Source organism: Marmota marmota, unplaced genomic scaffold, assembly GCF_001458135.2.
Source record: "Marmota marmota marmota unplaced genomic scaffold, marMar, whole genome shotgun sequence".
Classification (NCBI taxonomy): Eukaryota; Metazoa; Chordata; class Mammalia; order Rodentia; family Sciuridae; genus Marmota; species Marmota marmota.
Genome location: NW_025999999.1, coordinates 3,832,603 through 3,848,225, shown reverse-complemented (window position 1 = coordinate 3,848,225; position 15,623 = coordinate 3,832,603). Strand labels below are relative to the sequence as shown.

The following is a 15,623-nucleotide window of genomic DNA, read 5'->3' as shown; positions in this document are numbered from 1 at the left end:
TTCTAGGCCAGCCTGGACTCTGCGAGGAACGTCTGGAGAGCCTGACTAGTTGCTTAGGGTACACAAACCTGTGAACTCTCCTTAGGAAAAAGTATGAAATCAGTCGGTTCATTATCACACCAAACGCACCCTGGGCCACTTAGGACATTTAAGAAATGAGAAATAGCAAAAAGAAAAAAAAAAGTGAGAGATTGTGCTCAAAAAGTGTGTAGAAAGGTGTGGCGGGGTTGGAGAAGAGGACCATAAGACCTTTTTTTTCCACCGGATCAGTCATGATCTTGACCTTCTTAAAGTCCTTGGACAGTGACTAGAGAGGTTACTTGGCCTCTACCCACCAGATATTTGGCAATATCTGGAGATTTTATATATATATATATATATATATATATATTTAGTTGTAGTTGGACACAATATCTTTATCTTGTTTTTATTTATTTTTATGTGGTGCTGAGGATCGAACCCAGTGCCTCACACATGCGAGGCAAGCGCTCTACCACTGAGCCACAACCCTAGTCCATGGAGACTTTTTTTTTAATTGTTCCAACTGGAGTAAGGGGTGCCACAAGCATCTAGTGAGTAGAGGCCAGGGATGTTGCTAAACATGCAACGACATAAAGGAAAGCCCCCCCCGACCCCGCAAATGTCATCTGGCTCCAAATATCAATAGTGACAAGGTTGAGAACCCTTGGACTGGAGAAGCAGCCTCATAGCTCATTAGAAGGTGGGAGAGTGTTCTCATCTAGTTCTCCTGTTTCACAGCTGAGGACAGTGAGATCCAGAGAGGAGAAGGGACCAGCCAGGATTACAGAGCAAGCAAGTGCAGAGCTGACCTGAAACTCAGATCTGCTCTCCTGGACTGACTGACTTACCAACACCCCCCCCCAGGTTATTTCAACTATTAAATATGAACTGTGAAAATGCTTGGAAAATTAGAGACTATTGTTAATATTGCTATTATTATGAATTTGGGAGTTTGGGAAGTTCTATTTCTGGCTTTGCCACTGACTCATTGTATCATATTGGACAAAATCATTCCCCCATCCCCATGACTGTGTGTGTGTGTGTGTGTGTGTGTGTGTGTGTGAGAGAGAGAGAGAGAGAGAGAGAGAGATGGGGGGTGGTCTTCGCAAAAGATAAGTATATCATAATCTTTATCTTTAAAGTCCAAAGATTTGCCCTTCATAAACGCTAGACACTTAAAAAGAAAAAAAGATGAAATTTTTCCTTGAAAGAAATCATGTTGACTTCATAAGAAGCAAAGCGTTTCCTTCTTGGAAAAATTCCAGTCCCCTGGCCCTGTGAGTTGGTTCCAGCCCAGGAAATCTGATCAACATCCGGAGGAGAAACTGATAGCTCCACAGATGACAAGTGACTGGATTTGTCCCCATTCCCTCCGGGAAGGGGAGATGGTGACTTCCCCACTACCCTTTCCTACTCGGCCCTCCTGGCACTGGGAGATTCTGCAGGGAACTTCAATGAGGGATGGTAAGGCGTGTCATTAATTAGTAAAACCTTGTTTACTTAACAGACATATTCTTAAAGATCTCTTCCAAGGGACATTTTGACATATTACTTTAATTAGCTACAGAAGAATCGAGAGTGCAGAGAGTGTAAAATGACCCTTGCTGTTGTTTCCAGTTACTCTTATCTTTTTTTGCACCCGACAAGTACAGTGACAAGGTCACAGAATCACTGCTGAGCTCAGGGAGTGTCCCTGTGACCAGAGGAGGGATGACTGCAGGGACCTCTTCCCTCCCGATGCCAGTCTCCACCTACCCGAGGGGAGTGCAGCCACCATGGGGGAGATTTCTGCATTGGCCTCACAGCCTCCTTTAATGTCTGTCTGAAAGGAAGCATCCAGTGTTGCAAAATCCTGATAGGCTCTCAGGACGGGGACAGGCCTGGGAACCCACATTTTTCCTCCTGGGTGGGCATCATCAGTGGTGGTTTTTGCAGAAGGCTCAAAGCTGGTCTTGTCCTTCTTGTACCCAGGGACGGAGGTAGGAAGTCACATGAGTTTCCCTCAGAAAACTAAGGTTGCTTCCCTCTCTACCCCAGTGAAGCAGGGGGGCCTTAGTGCTTCGATCCTTGCTTTGGATGCTCTGCAGGTCCCTTAGCCTCTCGAGGTCTGTCACTGTAATCAGAGGAGTTGGGGGACAGGCTCTTTCTATCGCCACAGGCTCTTGTTCTAAGTGAAGCCGTGTTTGCTTTCACCCTGGTCTCTAAGAACAGCCTCTGTCTTGGAAACCATTACCACATACCTTTCATCTAAGAAGCTATGGAGGGCTTTTGCAGGTAGGAAAATAAGAGTCCTCAAGAAGGAAAAACCGCTGGCTTGCCACTTGTATGGGGAGGCACTGTGTCATTTGTTCTTAGCTACAGATTCAGCACCCATCGTGGCACTTGGCTATGAAAGGGCTCAACAGGTGCTCTCTGGATGAACAAATGAATAAGGGAATGCAGGTGGCCATTCTGGGATAGGGGTGGCCTTTGGTTTTTAAGTGGGTCTCCACACTGGCCTGGGTCAGTGAGGCCTGCTTCCCTGTAGCTTCTTTCCTGAGCCAACATCTGGCACCAAGGCCACGTGAACTTCAGCACCCCCCTGATCAGGCAGGGCCTGAGGCCACGTGCAGGGCCCACCCACCACATGATGGCCTGTCCTGAACCTGAGGCAAGGCCGGGGGGTCTCTTTCTCTTCATCATCCCCAGCTGCTTCTCAGGCCCTTTCTCTCTTCCCCACCTCCCCCCAGCTGCTGCAAGGGAGCTCTGTGTAAGCTTTTTCCTTGGAGCTGGTGGAATAGATGGAAATTTGGATTTCCACCGAAGACAAACTAGGGAGTGAATCATTGCTTCACAGAAAGATTCCCAGGAGGATGCTTTTAAATAGCAAGGTCCACTAATGCATTTTAAATGATTTAGGGAAAAAACCTGACCCATAGACTATCAGGCCTGGAAAAGAACTTTGGAGGTCATCCAGTGGCCTGCCCCGCCCCTGCCCACGCTGTTCAAATCCCCTCTGGGACACTCTCACTCACTGCTCTGAAACACAGCCTAGCTGGCCTGCAAGCTGCTGCCCAAAGCTAAAATGCCCTTTGGAAAATGCAAGTCTGATCATGTCTCTGTCTGACTTCAAAACCTCTCACGCGGTGTGACTCCAGGCTCCTTCCCTTGGCATGGCAGGCTCTACAGGGCCCAACTGCAGCCTCTACACAAAGCTCCATCTCCTCCCCTCCCTGTCCCTATTTTCTCCTACCCCCTGTCTGGGAAACTGCATTCCAGCAGCACCAGCTGCATTCGCAGCATGCACCAAGCTGTCTCACATCCTTGCCTTTGATCCATAGGTCTCAGCTACCTGGAATCCCAATTCACCTGCTCTGGAGAGCCTTTCCACCCACCTGACTTGTTAATCCCTCCTCCCACAGGCTGCAGCCTGGACTCTGTACCTGTTGCTTTGCTGGACTTATCCCAGTGTGTGGTGCACAGTGTCAGCCCCGCTGAGTGAGGCCAGTGCCCATGCCTGGCCAGCAGGCATCTTTTACACGTTTGAAGAAGGTGTTTACTGAGGGGGGCCTGCATTTGGAAAGCAGTGTTTAAGGAGTCAAAGAACTCCACTGGGGTTCCTAGACAAATTAGTAACAGAAGCAAGCCTATTCTTCAAAGTCCTACAGTCTGGAGCCTTCTGCTCAACGTCTGACAGATCCTGCTGGAAGGGGAGCACCTGCATGCCCCAGCTCCATCTCCCGAGATGCATTTGTTCCGTCAGCAAACATTTATTACTAGTAGTAATGGTGTGATTATTGTTTCCATTATCTACACAGTTAGGCTTTCTCTCTGGCCAGCACTGGGCTCAGAAGTTAACACCCATTAATCCCACTTCATTCTCAGAGCAAACCTACAAGCCTTCCTTCCCATTTTACAGAGCAGGATGGCTGAGCACTTAACCATACCCACCAGGAACCTACTAGACCCTGCACATAAGGCTAGGAGACTCCAGGCGTCCTCTCATTTTCAGAAACAAAATTTCATTAGCTCCGTGGTCTCTGCAGTGCCCTTTAGCCTGGGTCCCCTGGACTTTCTTCTGCCTTTTTCTGGAAAGGGACCAAATCTCCTCTCTGAGTGCTGCTGCAGCTTCTCTCTAGGTAGAGGGAACGCAGAGGAAGCCCCCTGTTTTCTTGGTGCTGGGGAAGATGGGTGGGGGTGGGGTGCTGAGATCTGGAGCTTCTCCCAGGCTGGCCAGTCAGGGGACAGGTGGAGAAACAGAACTGAGGTGTCAGAGCATATGCTCCATGGGGCAGGGCTTCATCTTGTTCTCAGTGTCCTAGTGCCCAGGACAGTGCCTGACTTGAAGTTTGCACACAAGACGTCCCCAGCGAATGGGCATGAGCACATGCCAGCTCAGCATCCTCCCTCATTGGGGCCATGGTAGTGACCTTCTGCGGTCCTCTGCATCCAGCCCAGCCCCCTCGTGGCCTCCTGCACATGGTCCTCCTCTTTGGCCTGCTCTTTTTTGTGGTGGTGCCGGGGATGGAACCCAGGGCCTTGCCTATGCTGGGGATCTCTAGTTCCCGCTCAGCCCTACCATGTTCTTTCCACCACACCACCGGGGCCATCTCGTGCCCCCACCGCCTCCGCAGTCTCCAACCTCCTTAGCTGCACTCGTTCCCACCAGCTGTCCTCCCCGAGCCCTTCACAGCCTCCCAACCCTCCACGAACCGGCCTCCCCCCTCCATGAACCAGCCTCCCCTCCATGCAATGCTGTCTCCTTGGCCTGGAGCGCTTCTCCACTGTGTCTCTGTGGCCAGCTCACCGTTGCCTCTGTCTCTCAAGGTCCTCTCCAGCTTCCTCAGGCAGAAATGCTTGCTCTTTCAACTGCACTCCATTCTCACTTGGTTTAAGACGAGTTTGGTGAGGGAGCTGTTTAGTGCAGCGCCTATAAATATAAATTCTGAAGCTTATTGGCTTAGATAAAAATTCTGGGTTTACTGAGTACCAGCTTTGTGACCCCAGGCAAGTTACTTGACTTCTCTGTGCCCTAGCATCCTTATCTGTAAGGACCCTCGAAAGGTTACTATGTGGATTAAATGACTCATCCATGTGAAGGTTTAGAGTAGTGCCTGTCACATGGTCAGTGGTAGGTACTTGCTTTTATTATGGCTGTCCATTCCTTGTACAGGACTGGCTGTGTGAAACTGCAGCTCTGTGCCTCTCTGTCTGCCTTGCCTATAGACCCCACAAATTAGGCTGAGAAGCCACATATTGAGCTCTGAGACTTAGAAAGTGGGTGAGATGAAATAAGGAAGGGTTGGCAAGAGTTGCTCTTGTTCAGGGGAAGGGTCAAGGGAACAGATCCCAGCAGCAGGATGGGAAAACTGGGCAGCCTTCTGACGTCATAAAGGACGACTGGCTCCACAACCCCATGGTAGTGAGGAACAAAGACTAAGAGCCAAGTCTGACACTTGCCTTCCAGTGAGTGGCCCAGTTGAGGTGTGAATAAGCATTCCAATTTCCTATTCAAACTCAGGACCACCAGGGTGGGAGAGGCAGGGCTCAGGCAGATGGAGAGGAAATGCCACCCTTGTCACGGATGCAGCTGTTTGGGGACTGTCAGCTTGCTGATCCCTGCACCTGCACCTGCCCACGCACTCCCTCGTGCGTGGGAGCAGGGCATCTGCCTGGTCAAGCTCAGCATGTGGCAGGGTGGCCTCTGTAGGGCAGGTCCGGGAAGGCTCCTGGTGCTCTGTGGCCAGTCTGATGAGGTGGGGGTGGGGGTGCTCTAGTCCAGGATTCTCATTCTCCAACTGTTGGCATTTAGGGTTGGAGGGTTCTTTATTGTGGGGCTGTCCTGTGCACTGTGGGAAGCTCAGCAGCATCCCTGACTCTACATACTGCATGCCAGTAACACCCCCTTCCCTGGTCTGATGACCCACAATGTCTCCAAAGATTGATAAATGTCCCTCGGTGAAGGGGAACAAAATCACCCTGGTGGAGACCATCCGCTGTAGTCCAGAGAAGGGTCCTGCAGAGGGCATGGAGGCGTGGGGAGTGAGTCTCCCTGCCTGGAAATGGGCAGTCTTGGAGGGCAACTGGGGTCACAGCTGGGTCCCCGGACTTTTGCAGGCATCTGCCATCTGTCTGCATTGCTCTTCTTTCCCGCCTGCTCCAGCCTCATCTTGCCCTCCTTGGCATCCTTCAAAGGCCAGCTTCAGCACCCGCCATCAGGAAGGCACTTATCAGCTCCTCCCACCAGATCACTTGGGTCTCTCTGTGATCCCATCTCGAATACCTTTCTCCCCTTGACCCCAGCACCCAGCTCAAGGCCAGGTTTATTGCAGGTCTGTGGGAAGCTTGGCTGTGGTGAATGAACCAGGTGGATCTGTCAGCTCTTCACCGATGTGGCTTTAGATCCATTAGCTCTTCTGTGGGTCTCTGTGTGGACCTGGTGGCCCGGCCAGTGCAGGCGGAGTGTTCCGTGGTTGCCTCTCTCCCCCGTGTCCCAGCTCTCTGACAAGAGTCTGGAAGGGGTCTGCATTACTCTGCTCGCTATCAACATCTGAAGCCTTCCAGCCTCTTGCTTTTGTGAGTGCTTGGGGTGTGTCCTTGCTCCTTGGATAATTGCAAAAGAACTGCTTGCCCTGGAAATTGCCCTGGAAGCCTCTGCTGTAAGCTGCCTGACCCCACAGTGGAGAATCCAGGTTGCTTGGTTACCAGTTTTCAGACCCAATTCAGGAAAGTCCCGAGGCCACAGAAAACTGAGTTTGGCTGCATGTGACCCTGAGCCAATGTATGAAGACTCTCTACCCTTCACTATGGGAGATGAGCCTCGAGGCTGCCTCCCACCAGGCTCCCTGCCAGGCTTTCATGGAGACTCACTTAACCCCTGGGCAGGTCAGGCGAGCCTATGTTTCACATGAAGTCACAGGAGATCAGAAAGGTGGAACAACCCACCAAGGTCACTGGCTGGTTTGCGGTGGGCTTGAACTTCAAATTCAGGTCGCTGACTCTAGGCTTTGGGCTCTCTTCATCTTGCTGAGGATTGTTCAAAAAGTTTGCTTATGGAGCGTTTTAAAGAAATTATTATGATGAAGCAATTCTTCTTACAGCCTGAACCACAAGTTCCACCACCTCTGGCCCTTACGAAGACCAGTCTCTTCCCCCTTTTCCCCTGCCTGTGCGAGAAGCACACGTTCCTTACTGAGGCACCATGTGCTCTGACCCTGTGCCCCTCTGCCCAAGCTCTGCCTTTGCTGCTTAGTCTTGCCTTCTCTGGGCTGCTCTGACCCTGGACAGCCATCCATGGCCCCCACACAGGGCATCACACCTGCTCCACTGCCTGTTGGCAGGGCTCTGCAAGGCATGGACCAGGTTTCATTCATCTTTACATCCTAGTCTTCACTGCATCTCTAGCAGATAGTGCATAGAGTACTACACACTGTGTGCCAGAGCACTAGTGCTATGTACTAGAGTACTGGTGCTGTGTACTAGAGTACTGGTGCTGTGTACTAGCACATGCTATATACCATGTAGTACTCGGCATATTATTTAGGTGCTACTCCCACCAGTGAGTACCACTGATAGTACTGTACCATGTAGGTGCTTGATGCACAGCATTCAAGAAATCAGAAATGCTCAATTCAACCCATTTTTCCTTTCTATTTTTAACTTTCCTACCTGCTCTCCCAAAGGATTCAGATGTTCACAGTGGTGTGACAGGAGGCTTCCCGAGCCAGCCATATCAAATGCGAGGTCACTCCGGGCACCCGTTGCCCTTCTGCTTCAGGCAGTATCCACTTGCTGTGCTTTCTTCCTCAAACTTCATATCTCCCGCTTCTGTTGACACTCTCTGGCTAAATAGATTTTCTTCAAATACTTCAACAAGCCGATGATGAATTTTAGTAGCAAAAACATTTTTCACTTCAAATCAGATTGCAGCTTACACTCCCATGGGGGGACCACGAGTCTGGGGCAGTGCTTCTCAACCCGACTGCCCACTAACATCGTCTGGGAAGCTTCTAAAAAGATACAGCGCTCAAACCCCACCCTCGACCAATTAAGTCACACTCTGGGAGAGGGGCGCAGGCAGCAGCTTATTTCTCAGTGCTCCCCAGGTGATTCTGTTGAGTAACTGGGGTTGGGAGCCACCTGTCAAGACCCTTGCTCCTGAAAGGTCTGCAGACAGCGACCCGAGCATCTCATGACAGTGTGTTAGGCATTCCGATCAACTGAACCTGAACTTGCATTTGAACAAGATCCTCAGGTGATTGTCAAGCACATTTCAGTTTGAGAAGCGTTGATTTAGAGAAAGAAGTTTCTAGACACCTATGATGAGTTGCAAATGGTTTCTGCTGATTTATATTATTATTTCGACTCCTTCCTTCTTTCCTTACTTCAACAAATAGTAATAGGGCACTTCCGATGGTGGTTTCTGGGAACACATTGGCATGTGTCCCTGCCTTGGCCTACAAATTCCTGCTCATATCCATTTTCTCTGGGCCCTTCTTTTCGCTGACATCTATCTCTTTGTCTCCTTGGACTGACCCCCTCCAGTTTCAACTCTTCCCCTCTTCTCACCTCTTCACAAAACCTAGAACCAGAATCCATTTGTCCTTCTGAATCCATTGTGGTAATTTGACCTTGAACTAAAGACAGCTACTACTTTGAGTGTTCCAAGACCTGAGTCTGGGTGGCCCTGGGGATTGCATTGCTTAGTGACTGATTTCAATCCCTTAGTTCTAGAAGCAGAGCAGAAGGTTCTTGAACCAATCTTGTACCTTCACTGTAGCACACAGCCTGGTTTCATGACTTTGGGAGCTGTGGTAAAGAATCTTACTACTCAATGTATGGTTTATGGATCAGCATCACCTACACCACCTGGGAGCTTGCTAGAAATACAGAATCTTGGGCTCTGCAGCCGAGTTATTGTATCAGAATCTGCATTTTAACAAGACCACTAGGAGATTCATGCACACGTTCAAGTTTGAGGAACCTGAAGCACTGGTACAGAATAGTGTTTCTGAAATTTTGCAACATATTAGAACCACATGGGAACTTTTAAAAATCCAAGCGCAGACTGCATCTTAGGCCAGTTAAGTCATAGGATCTTGGGATGAGATGCAGGCATCTCATCTTTGATTGTGGTAAAATATACAAAACGTAAAATTTGCCATTTCCTCATGTTTAAGTGAACAAGTCAGTCGCATTAAATACTTTCACACTGTTGTGCAGCCACTGCTACGGTCTGTTGTCCGAGCTTTTCATCATCCCAAACTGAAACCCTATACTCACTAAACACTAATTCTACTTTCTCCCTTTTCTCCAGCTCTTGGAAACCACATTCTATTTTCTGCCCATAAATTTGATTACTCTAGATACCCCACAGAAGTAAAATTAAACAACATTTGTCTTTTTGTGTCTAGCTTACTTCACTAGTACAAGGTCAAGATTCATCCACATCAAATTTCTTTTTTTTTTTCATTGTGTTTTTATAATTTATAATTTTCTTTTTTTTTTAATTTTTTTTATTGGTTGTTGAAAAACATTATAAAGCTCTTGACATATCATATTTCATACATTAGATTCAAGTTGGTTATGAACTCCCAATTTTACCCCGAATACAGATTGCAGAATCACATCGGTTACACATCCACATTTTTACATAATGCCCTATTAGTAACTGTTGTATTCTGCTACCTTTCCTATCCTCTACCATCCCCCCTCCCTCCCCTCCCATCTTCTCTCTCTACCCCATCCACTGTAATTCATATTTCTCCTTGTTTATTTTCCCATTCCCCTCACAACCTCTTATATGTAATATCAAATTTCTTTTTTAAGGCTGAATAGTATTTCATTGTATGTACATGCCATATTTTGTTTATCCTCTTATCCACCCAAGGACACTTGGGTTACTTGCACGTTTTGACTATTGTGAACAATGCTGCCATGTACATGGGTGTACAAATATCTCTTAAGCCATCTTTTCTCAATGGTTTTGAGTATTTACTCAGAAGAGGAATTGCGAAAGCATATGGTAATTCTATTTTGGAATTTTTGAGGAACCACCATACTCTTTTCCACAGCAGCTGGATTGTTTTATATTCCTACCAGCATTTTCATCAACATTGTTTTTTTTTTCTTTTTTTAATCACAACCATTTTAATGGGTGTGAAACGACATGTCACTGTGGTTTTGTTGGTATTTACTATGTAGTTAGTGATGTTTCATTTTCTTACTGGCTATTTGTATATCTTTGGGAAGATGTCTATTCAAGTCCTTAGCCCATTTTTAATCAAATAGTTTCATTTTCAGTTGTGTCCTAGGAGTTTTTTAGTTATATATTCTGGATATTAATATCTAATCAGATTTATGATTTGTAAATATCTTCCCCCAATTCTATAGGTTGTCTTTTCATTCTTTTGCTAGTCCCTGATGCACAAAAGTTTTTAATTTTGACGTAGCCTATTTTATCTACGTTTTCTTTCACTGACTGTGCTTTGGGTGTCTTATCCAAGGAATCATTGTCAGGCGTGAGAATTTTTTAAAAACTCCCCGAGTGAATCTGATGTACAGCCAAGACTGAGCAATGTTTTTCTCATTTTAGTGTGCATTCAGTTCACCTAACATCCTATTAAAATGCATATTCTGGTCTGTTAAGTCTGGGGTGGGGCCCAAGATTCTGCATTCTAACAGACTCCCGTGTTGATTCTCTAGTCCCTGGTTCATTCTGGGTAGCCGGGGTGTGGAGGAGCATTTTGATGATTTCCTCCATCTGAGTCCTGAGATGAGAGGTTGATACTTATCAACCGTCTCCTAAACTTCCTCATCAGCACTGTTTCCTTATCCACCAGCAAGATAGCACACCCCTTACCAGCTAACTTTCCACTAGAACCAAGGAGCCCTGGTGGGTACGTGGGCTGACTTTGGCATGTCAGGAGAATGAAATATAAAGGACACATTCCCCCTGCCCCGCTTGCCAGGGGGGACCCCTGCCACTGGTTCTGCCTTCTGAGTGAATTTAGGATCCACATTCATGCTGGTTGTTTCTCTCTAGCCTTGGACCTTTTGAGGGAACTACTGTAGGACCCTCCTGGAAAGCTATTTTATTCAAACATGTTTAATATGCTGAGAAAAGAAAACCGTGCAGGTTGGTTTGAAGATTACAGAAGAAGCTGTGTGTGTGTTGGGGGGCAGGGGGTTGCTGAAGGTCTTTTTCCCAAAGAAAATCCTTTAAACCATCACAGAATTTTAGAACCAGGAAGGACCTTTAGAGATCTCCAAGCCTTCATTTTGGAGGAGAAACCTGGGACCCAAAAGGTTGTGTTGTTCAAGATCACCAAGAAAAAGAGAGGTTGACCTAGAAGTGCCCTGTTTCTTTTTCATCTTGCTTTTAGTTATTTATCTGAAATGAGTAACACAGAATAGTTTTTTTCCCCCCAATTAGCTCCTTTCATTAAAAGCTTAACTTTTCAGAGAACAGATAGAAAGCAAGAGACTGGATCACAGTTCTTGCCCCTCACAGTCTTCATTAGAAAATTTCTAACAGCCAGGCTTGTATTACTTGAACAGGACCCAATGCCTGGTGGCACTGACTCAAATTATAGTAGGTATATGCTTCTGAGGAACTTGCTTCTGGAAGGCACACCCAATGCCACTTTCCTCTTCCACACTCATTGCAGATGCTGTAAGCTGATAACTCTTCGCAGCCGCTGCCAGTCTCTTGGGTTTGGTTCTCAAGTTGAAACTCATTTGCTGTCCCTTCAATAGAAGTCATACCTTGAAAAGTCCAGTGACTCAAACCCATGCAACATTTCATCACGTCTTTACACAGGTTATTAAACACTCTTTATCTTCCCCCCACCCCCAGCCACTCATTATCCGATTATGAGTTTCCTTTATCCAACCAAACTGCCTGCCAAGTCATACAACTCTTATGGTGATGCATTTGCCTTTCGTGACTAGACAGTCCAGTAGAAGCTGCTGTCTTATTCAGAAGTTTCTGTTCTTTGAAATGAACTCAGATCTGGTAGTGCAACTCCCAACATGCACCCGATGCAAGACCTCCTTCGCCCAAGGCTCACCAGCAGTTTCTGCCCTGCACTTGGAGCCCCGCCCCAGGTCTCTCTCCGGCCTCTCCTCCAGCCCGGCACCAGGGAGGCTTCCGATTTTGGCTCTGAAGGCAGTGCCTGGGCCTTTCATTTTTGTCTCTGGGCCTTTGACCTGGAGCAAGCTCATTTGCTGGCAGAAGCGTCTGTCTCCATGTAGGGAGACAGTCTTCAGATCTTCCTTGCTCTTCCCTCATTAAGACGTCAGTCTCAGTCAACCTTGTTCTCAGCCGCCAGACGCACTGTCGAACCAGCAGCAAAAGTCCCATCAGGAAGAGGTTTGCTGCCTTCTGAAGGCGGGAAGATACACTTTGCCTGGCAGGACTGGACCTGCACAGACTCTGTGAGATGTCCCAGCAAGCTTTTGGAACACTCCGAGGTCTGATTCTCCGCCTTCGGGCAGAGTCTCAGGGCAGCGCCATCTGGAGCATTCCAAGTGCCTCCCTTGCTCAGGCTCAGAGAGGGTGGAGTCCTTCCACCTCCCTGGCCATTCTCATCTGTCTCCTGGGTGAGTGCCACCGGCTCCCATGGCCCCAGGCTGCTTGGCAACACCCTGAGTTATGTTAGAGATATAATAATGAATTATACAATGCATTATACATAATTAATTTATAATAAAACACGCACGCAATGGTTTAATTTCTCCAAGTGAATGATGTGCTACCCGCCAGACCTTGCTGGAATGCATCCCCTGACTGGCTGCTTCTTGGTCTGGAGGCAATGGCCGGCTGCCTTTGGGAGGGATCTTGGCTCAGGGAACTTGCAAGTCACAGATTCCCCTCAAGCTACTTTTGGAGTCTGTACCAACACCCCACAGGAAGACAGCCCCCTGCCTCTGCTGTTCTAGGCCTGGATGCTCATGGGGGTCTTAGCCTCACCTCTGCACTCTTTGAGAGTGGTTATTTTCTGCATTTTTTTTTCAATATTTCTCCCAGAATGTGGAAGATGCCTGTGTATATTTCCTTCCTTCCTTCCTCAAATACATATTGGGTGCCTACCGTGTACCCTGCCCTTGGCTTGGTGTCCTTCATGAATGAAACACACAAAGTTCCTTGCTCAAGTGGAGCTTATATTGTAGCAAAGGAAGATAGTAAATAAGTTTAATGAGTAAGTAAATTATATTGTATGTTTTATGGTGATAGGCGCTATAGAAAGAGAAGGCAGGTGCTCCACCGTGATGGGGCAGGTTGCAATGTAGGGAAAGGTCTGTAAAGGCTTGTGGAATAGTGTGGCATGAGAGGGGAGAAGGCACTTCTTATTTTGTGTGTGTGTGTGTGTTGTGTGGTACGAGGGATTGAATCCAGGGCCTCACACATGCTAGGCAGGAGCCCTACCACTGAGCTATAGCCGCAACAGAGAAAGGCACTTCTGGGCTGACCTGGGACTGGGTTTCCCTGGGATACTTCGGCTTCAGGATCTTCCAGTAATGTTCATGACTTTTGGTTTCAGGTGTCCGGGATGCTACTGTTCCCGCTACTGCTGTGGTTTCTGCCCCCCACTGAGGGGTCCCAGAGGACTGAACCCATGTTCACTGCAGTCACCAACTCAGTTCTACCCCCTGACTATGACAGCAACCCCACTCAGCTCAACTACGGTGTGGCGGTCACTGATGTGGACCACGATGGGGACTTCGAGATTGTTGTGGCGGGGTAAGTGCCTCCCACCCAAGGTGTGACAGATATATTAGCTGGCTTTTGCTGTGATATGGTTGTGTTACAAATAACTCCAAAACCCAGTGACTTGTGACAACACACATTCTCAGTCATCGCCCTGTGATCCTCCGCAGCTCAGCCACAGCCTGGCTGGGTTGGCCTGGGTGGGGGTTGCTGTGGCTTCGCCTTTTGCCACAGCAGGAAGTTGGAAAGGACGGCAGTGTGGATGGAGGCTGTTTGATGCAAGGGTTTTCTGGGGCTTCAAGACTCTCTCTTCCCACTATATTTATGGCTCATACAGGAATTACCTGCTTCCCGGAGTGGGGGGGGCTGTAGGAGATATACATAGGAGTGGCTTAAAGATGGCAGCCAGGTATGAGGAGATGCTCAGCCTGCTTTGCACTATGTAATTTGCATAAAACTGAGAAAACAGTTGCTCATTTCAAAGAGGAGAAGATGGAAGTCAAGAGGTGTTGTTAAATCTCCTTTCACCATGCCTTGGGGTCCACTGCTCTCTTCTCTCAAGAAAAAGCAACCTTGTATTATAAGAAACACGTAGACTTGGAGTTCAAATAGCTTGAGAGAGAGAGCCCTAGGTGTACAACTTTCTAGTTGTATGATCTTGAGTGAGTGCCTTATTCACTGATTCAAATGCATGTTCTATAAAAACTGGGGGGAGGTAGCTGTAATGACCTGTCCTGAAATTTCAAAAGCCTATTGCACGTGACAGTGCATTGTCAATTCTGCCAATCCCCATTGGTAATTATTATTTATCGAACACTACTATGTGTCAGGTCCTGTCCATCATCTTATTTTGCATGCATTGTTTTATTCCATCGTCCTGACAACACTGTCATCCCCATTTAGAGAAGAGGAAATTGAGGTTCAGAGATAGTAAGCAGCTTGCTCTCTTGTTAAGTAAATAAATAGTAAGTTGGACGAGTCAGGACTTGAACCTTAAGGCTGCCTAACTCTTGAGCTATCAAGCTGCACTGTACCAAGCTTAGTTATCACTTCAAAAATCAGTCAATCAATAAAAACACTACAGGGGCCTCTCGGCCTCATTCTGGGAGGTCTGAGTTTTATGGAGGGACTGAACAAAGTACCAGCAGGTAACATTATTTGTAGCAGTTGCAGGTAACAGTAAAAAGCATGACCTTGGAAATGGAAGACCTGGTTTTATTTTTTTTAAATCTTATTTATTTATTTAAGTACTAGGAATTGAACCCGGAGGCACTCTACTACTGAGCTACATCCCCAGCCCTTTTTAAATTTTATTTTGAGACAGGCCTCACTGAGTTGCTGAAGCTGGCCTCAAACTTGTGGTCTTCCTGCTTCAGCCTCTCAAGTTGCTGGGATTACTAACTTGCAAAACCCTGCCCTGTGGAAGACCCAGTTTTGATTTTAACCATACTTAACCCAATAGTTGTGAATTCATTCAACTCCGCAGACCCACTTTGTTCATCTATAAGATGAGCATATTGAAATCTACCTACATACCTCACAGGGCAATCACAAGGATCAGTAGTGATGATGTAGAGGACAGATACTTTATAAAGTGTATTTCTTCTTTTACTATCCATTTCTTCTATGCTGTGAAGAGGAGCAGTACTAGATTATAGACCGAAGAAGTGTGCCATCCTATAGAACTTCCCATGAAGACCTAACCATTCTCCATTGGGACCGCCCTGCTTGGTGTCCATTAGCCACATATTGCTGTTAACCACTTGAAATATGGCTCGTGCGATCAAAGAACTGAATTATTAATCTGATTTAATTTTAGTTAAATATCCACATTTAGATTGGACAGTTCAGTTCTGGTTTTCCAGATGGAAAAACTAAAAAGCAGATTGTGACAGGAAAAGAGGAACTAGGA

General features: G+C 47.2%; 1 protein-coding gene across 6 annotated transcripts in view; it reads left to right on the top strand.

Annotated features, from left to right (window-relative positions):
* The window catches only part of Crtac1 (cartilage acidic protein 1), a 134,428-nt gene that overhangs the window by 4,541 nt on the left and 114,264 nt on the right, over positions 1-15,623 (top strand). For 5 of the 6 annotated variants that reach the window (XM_048807104.1, XM_015494599.2, XM_015494601.2 and 2 more), the window contains exon 2: positions 13,545-13,744. In XM_048807104.1, coding sequence (XP_048663061.1) covers positions 13,545-13,744 — 200 coding nt within the window. Of the gene's footprint in view, positions 1-866; positions 886-13,544; positions 13,745-15,623 lie in introns of those variants that run through there. The other variant, XM_048807106.1, reaches the window with a different exon arrangement.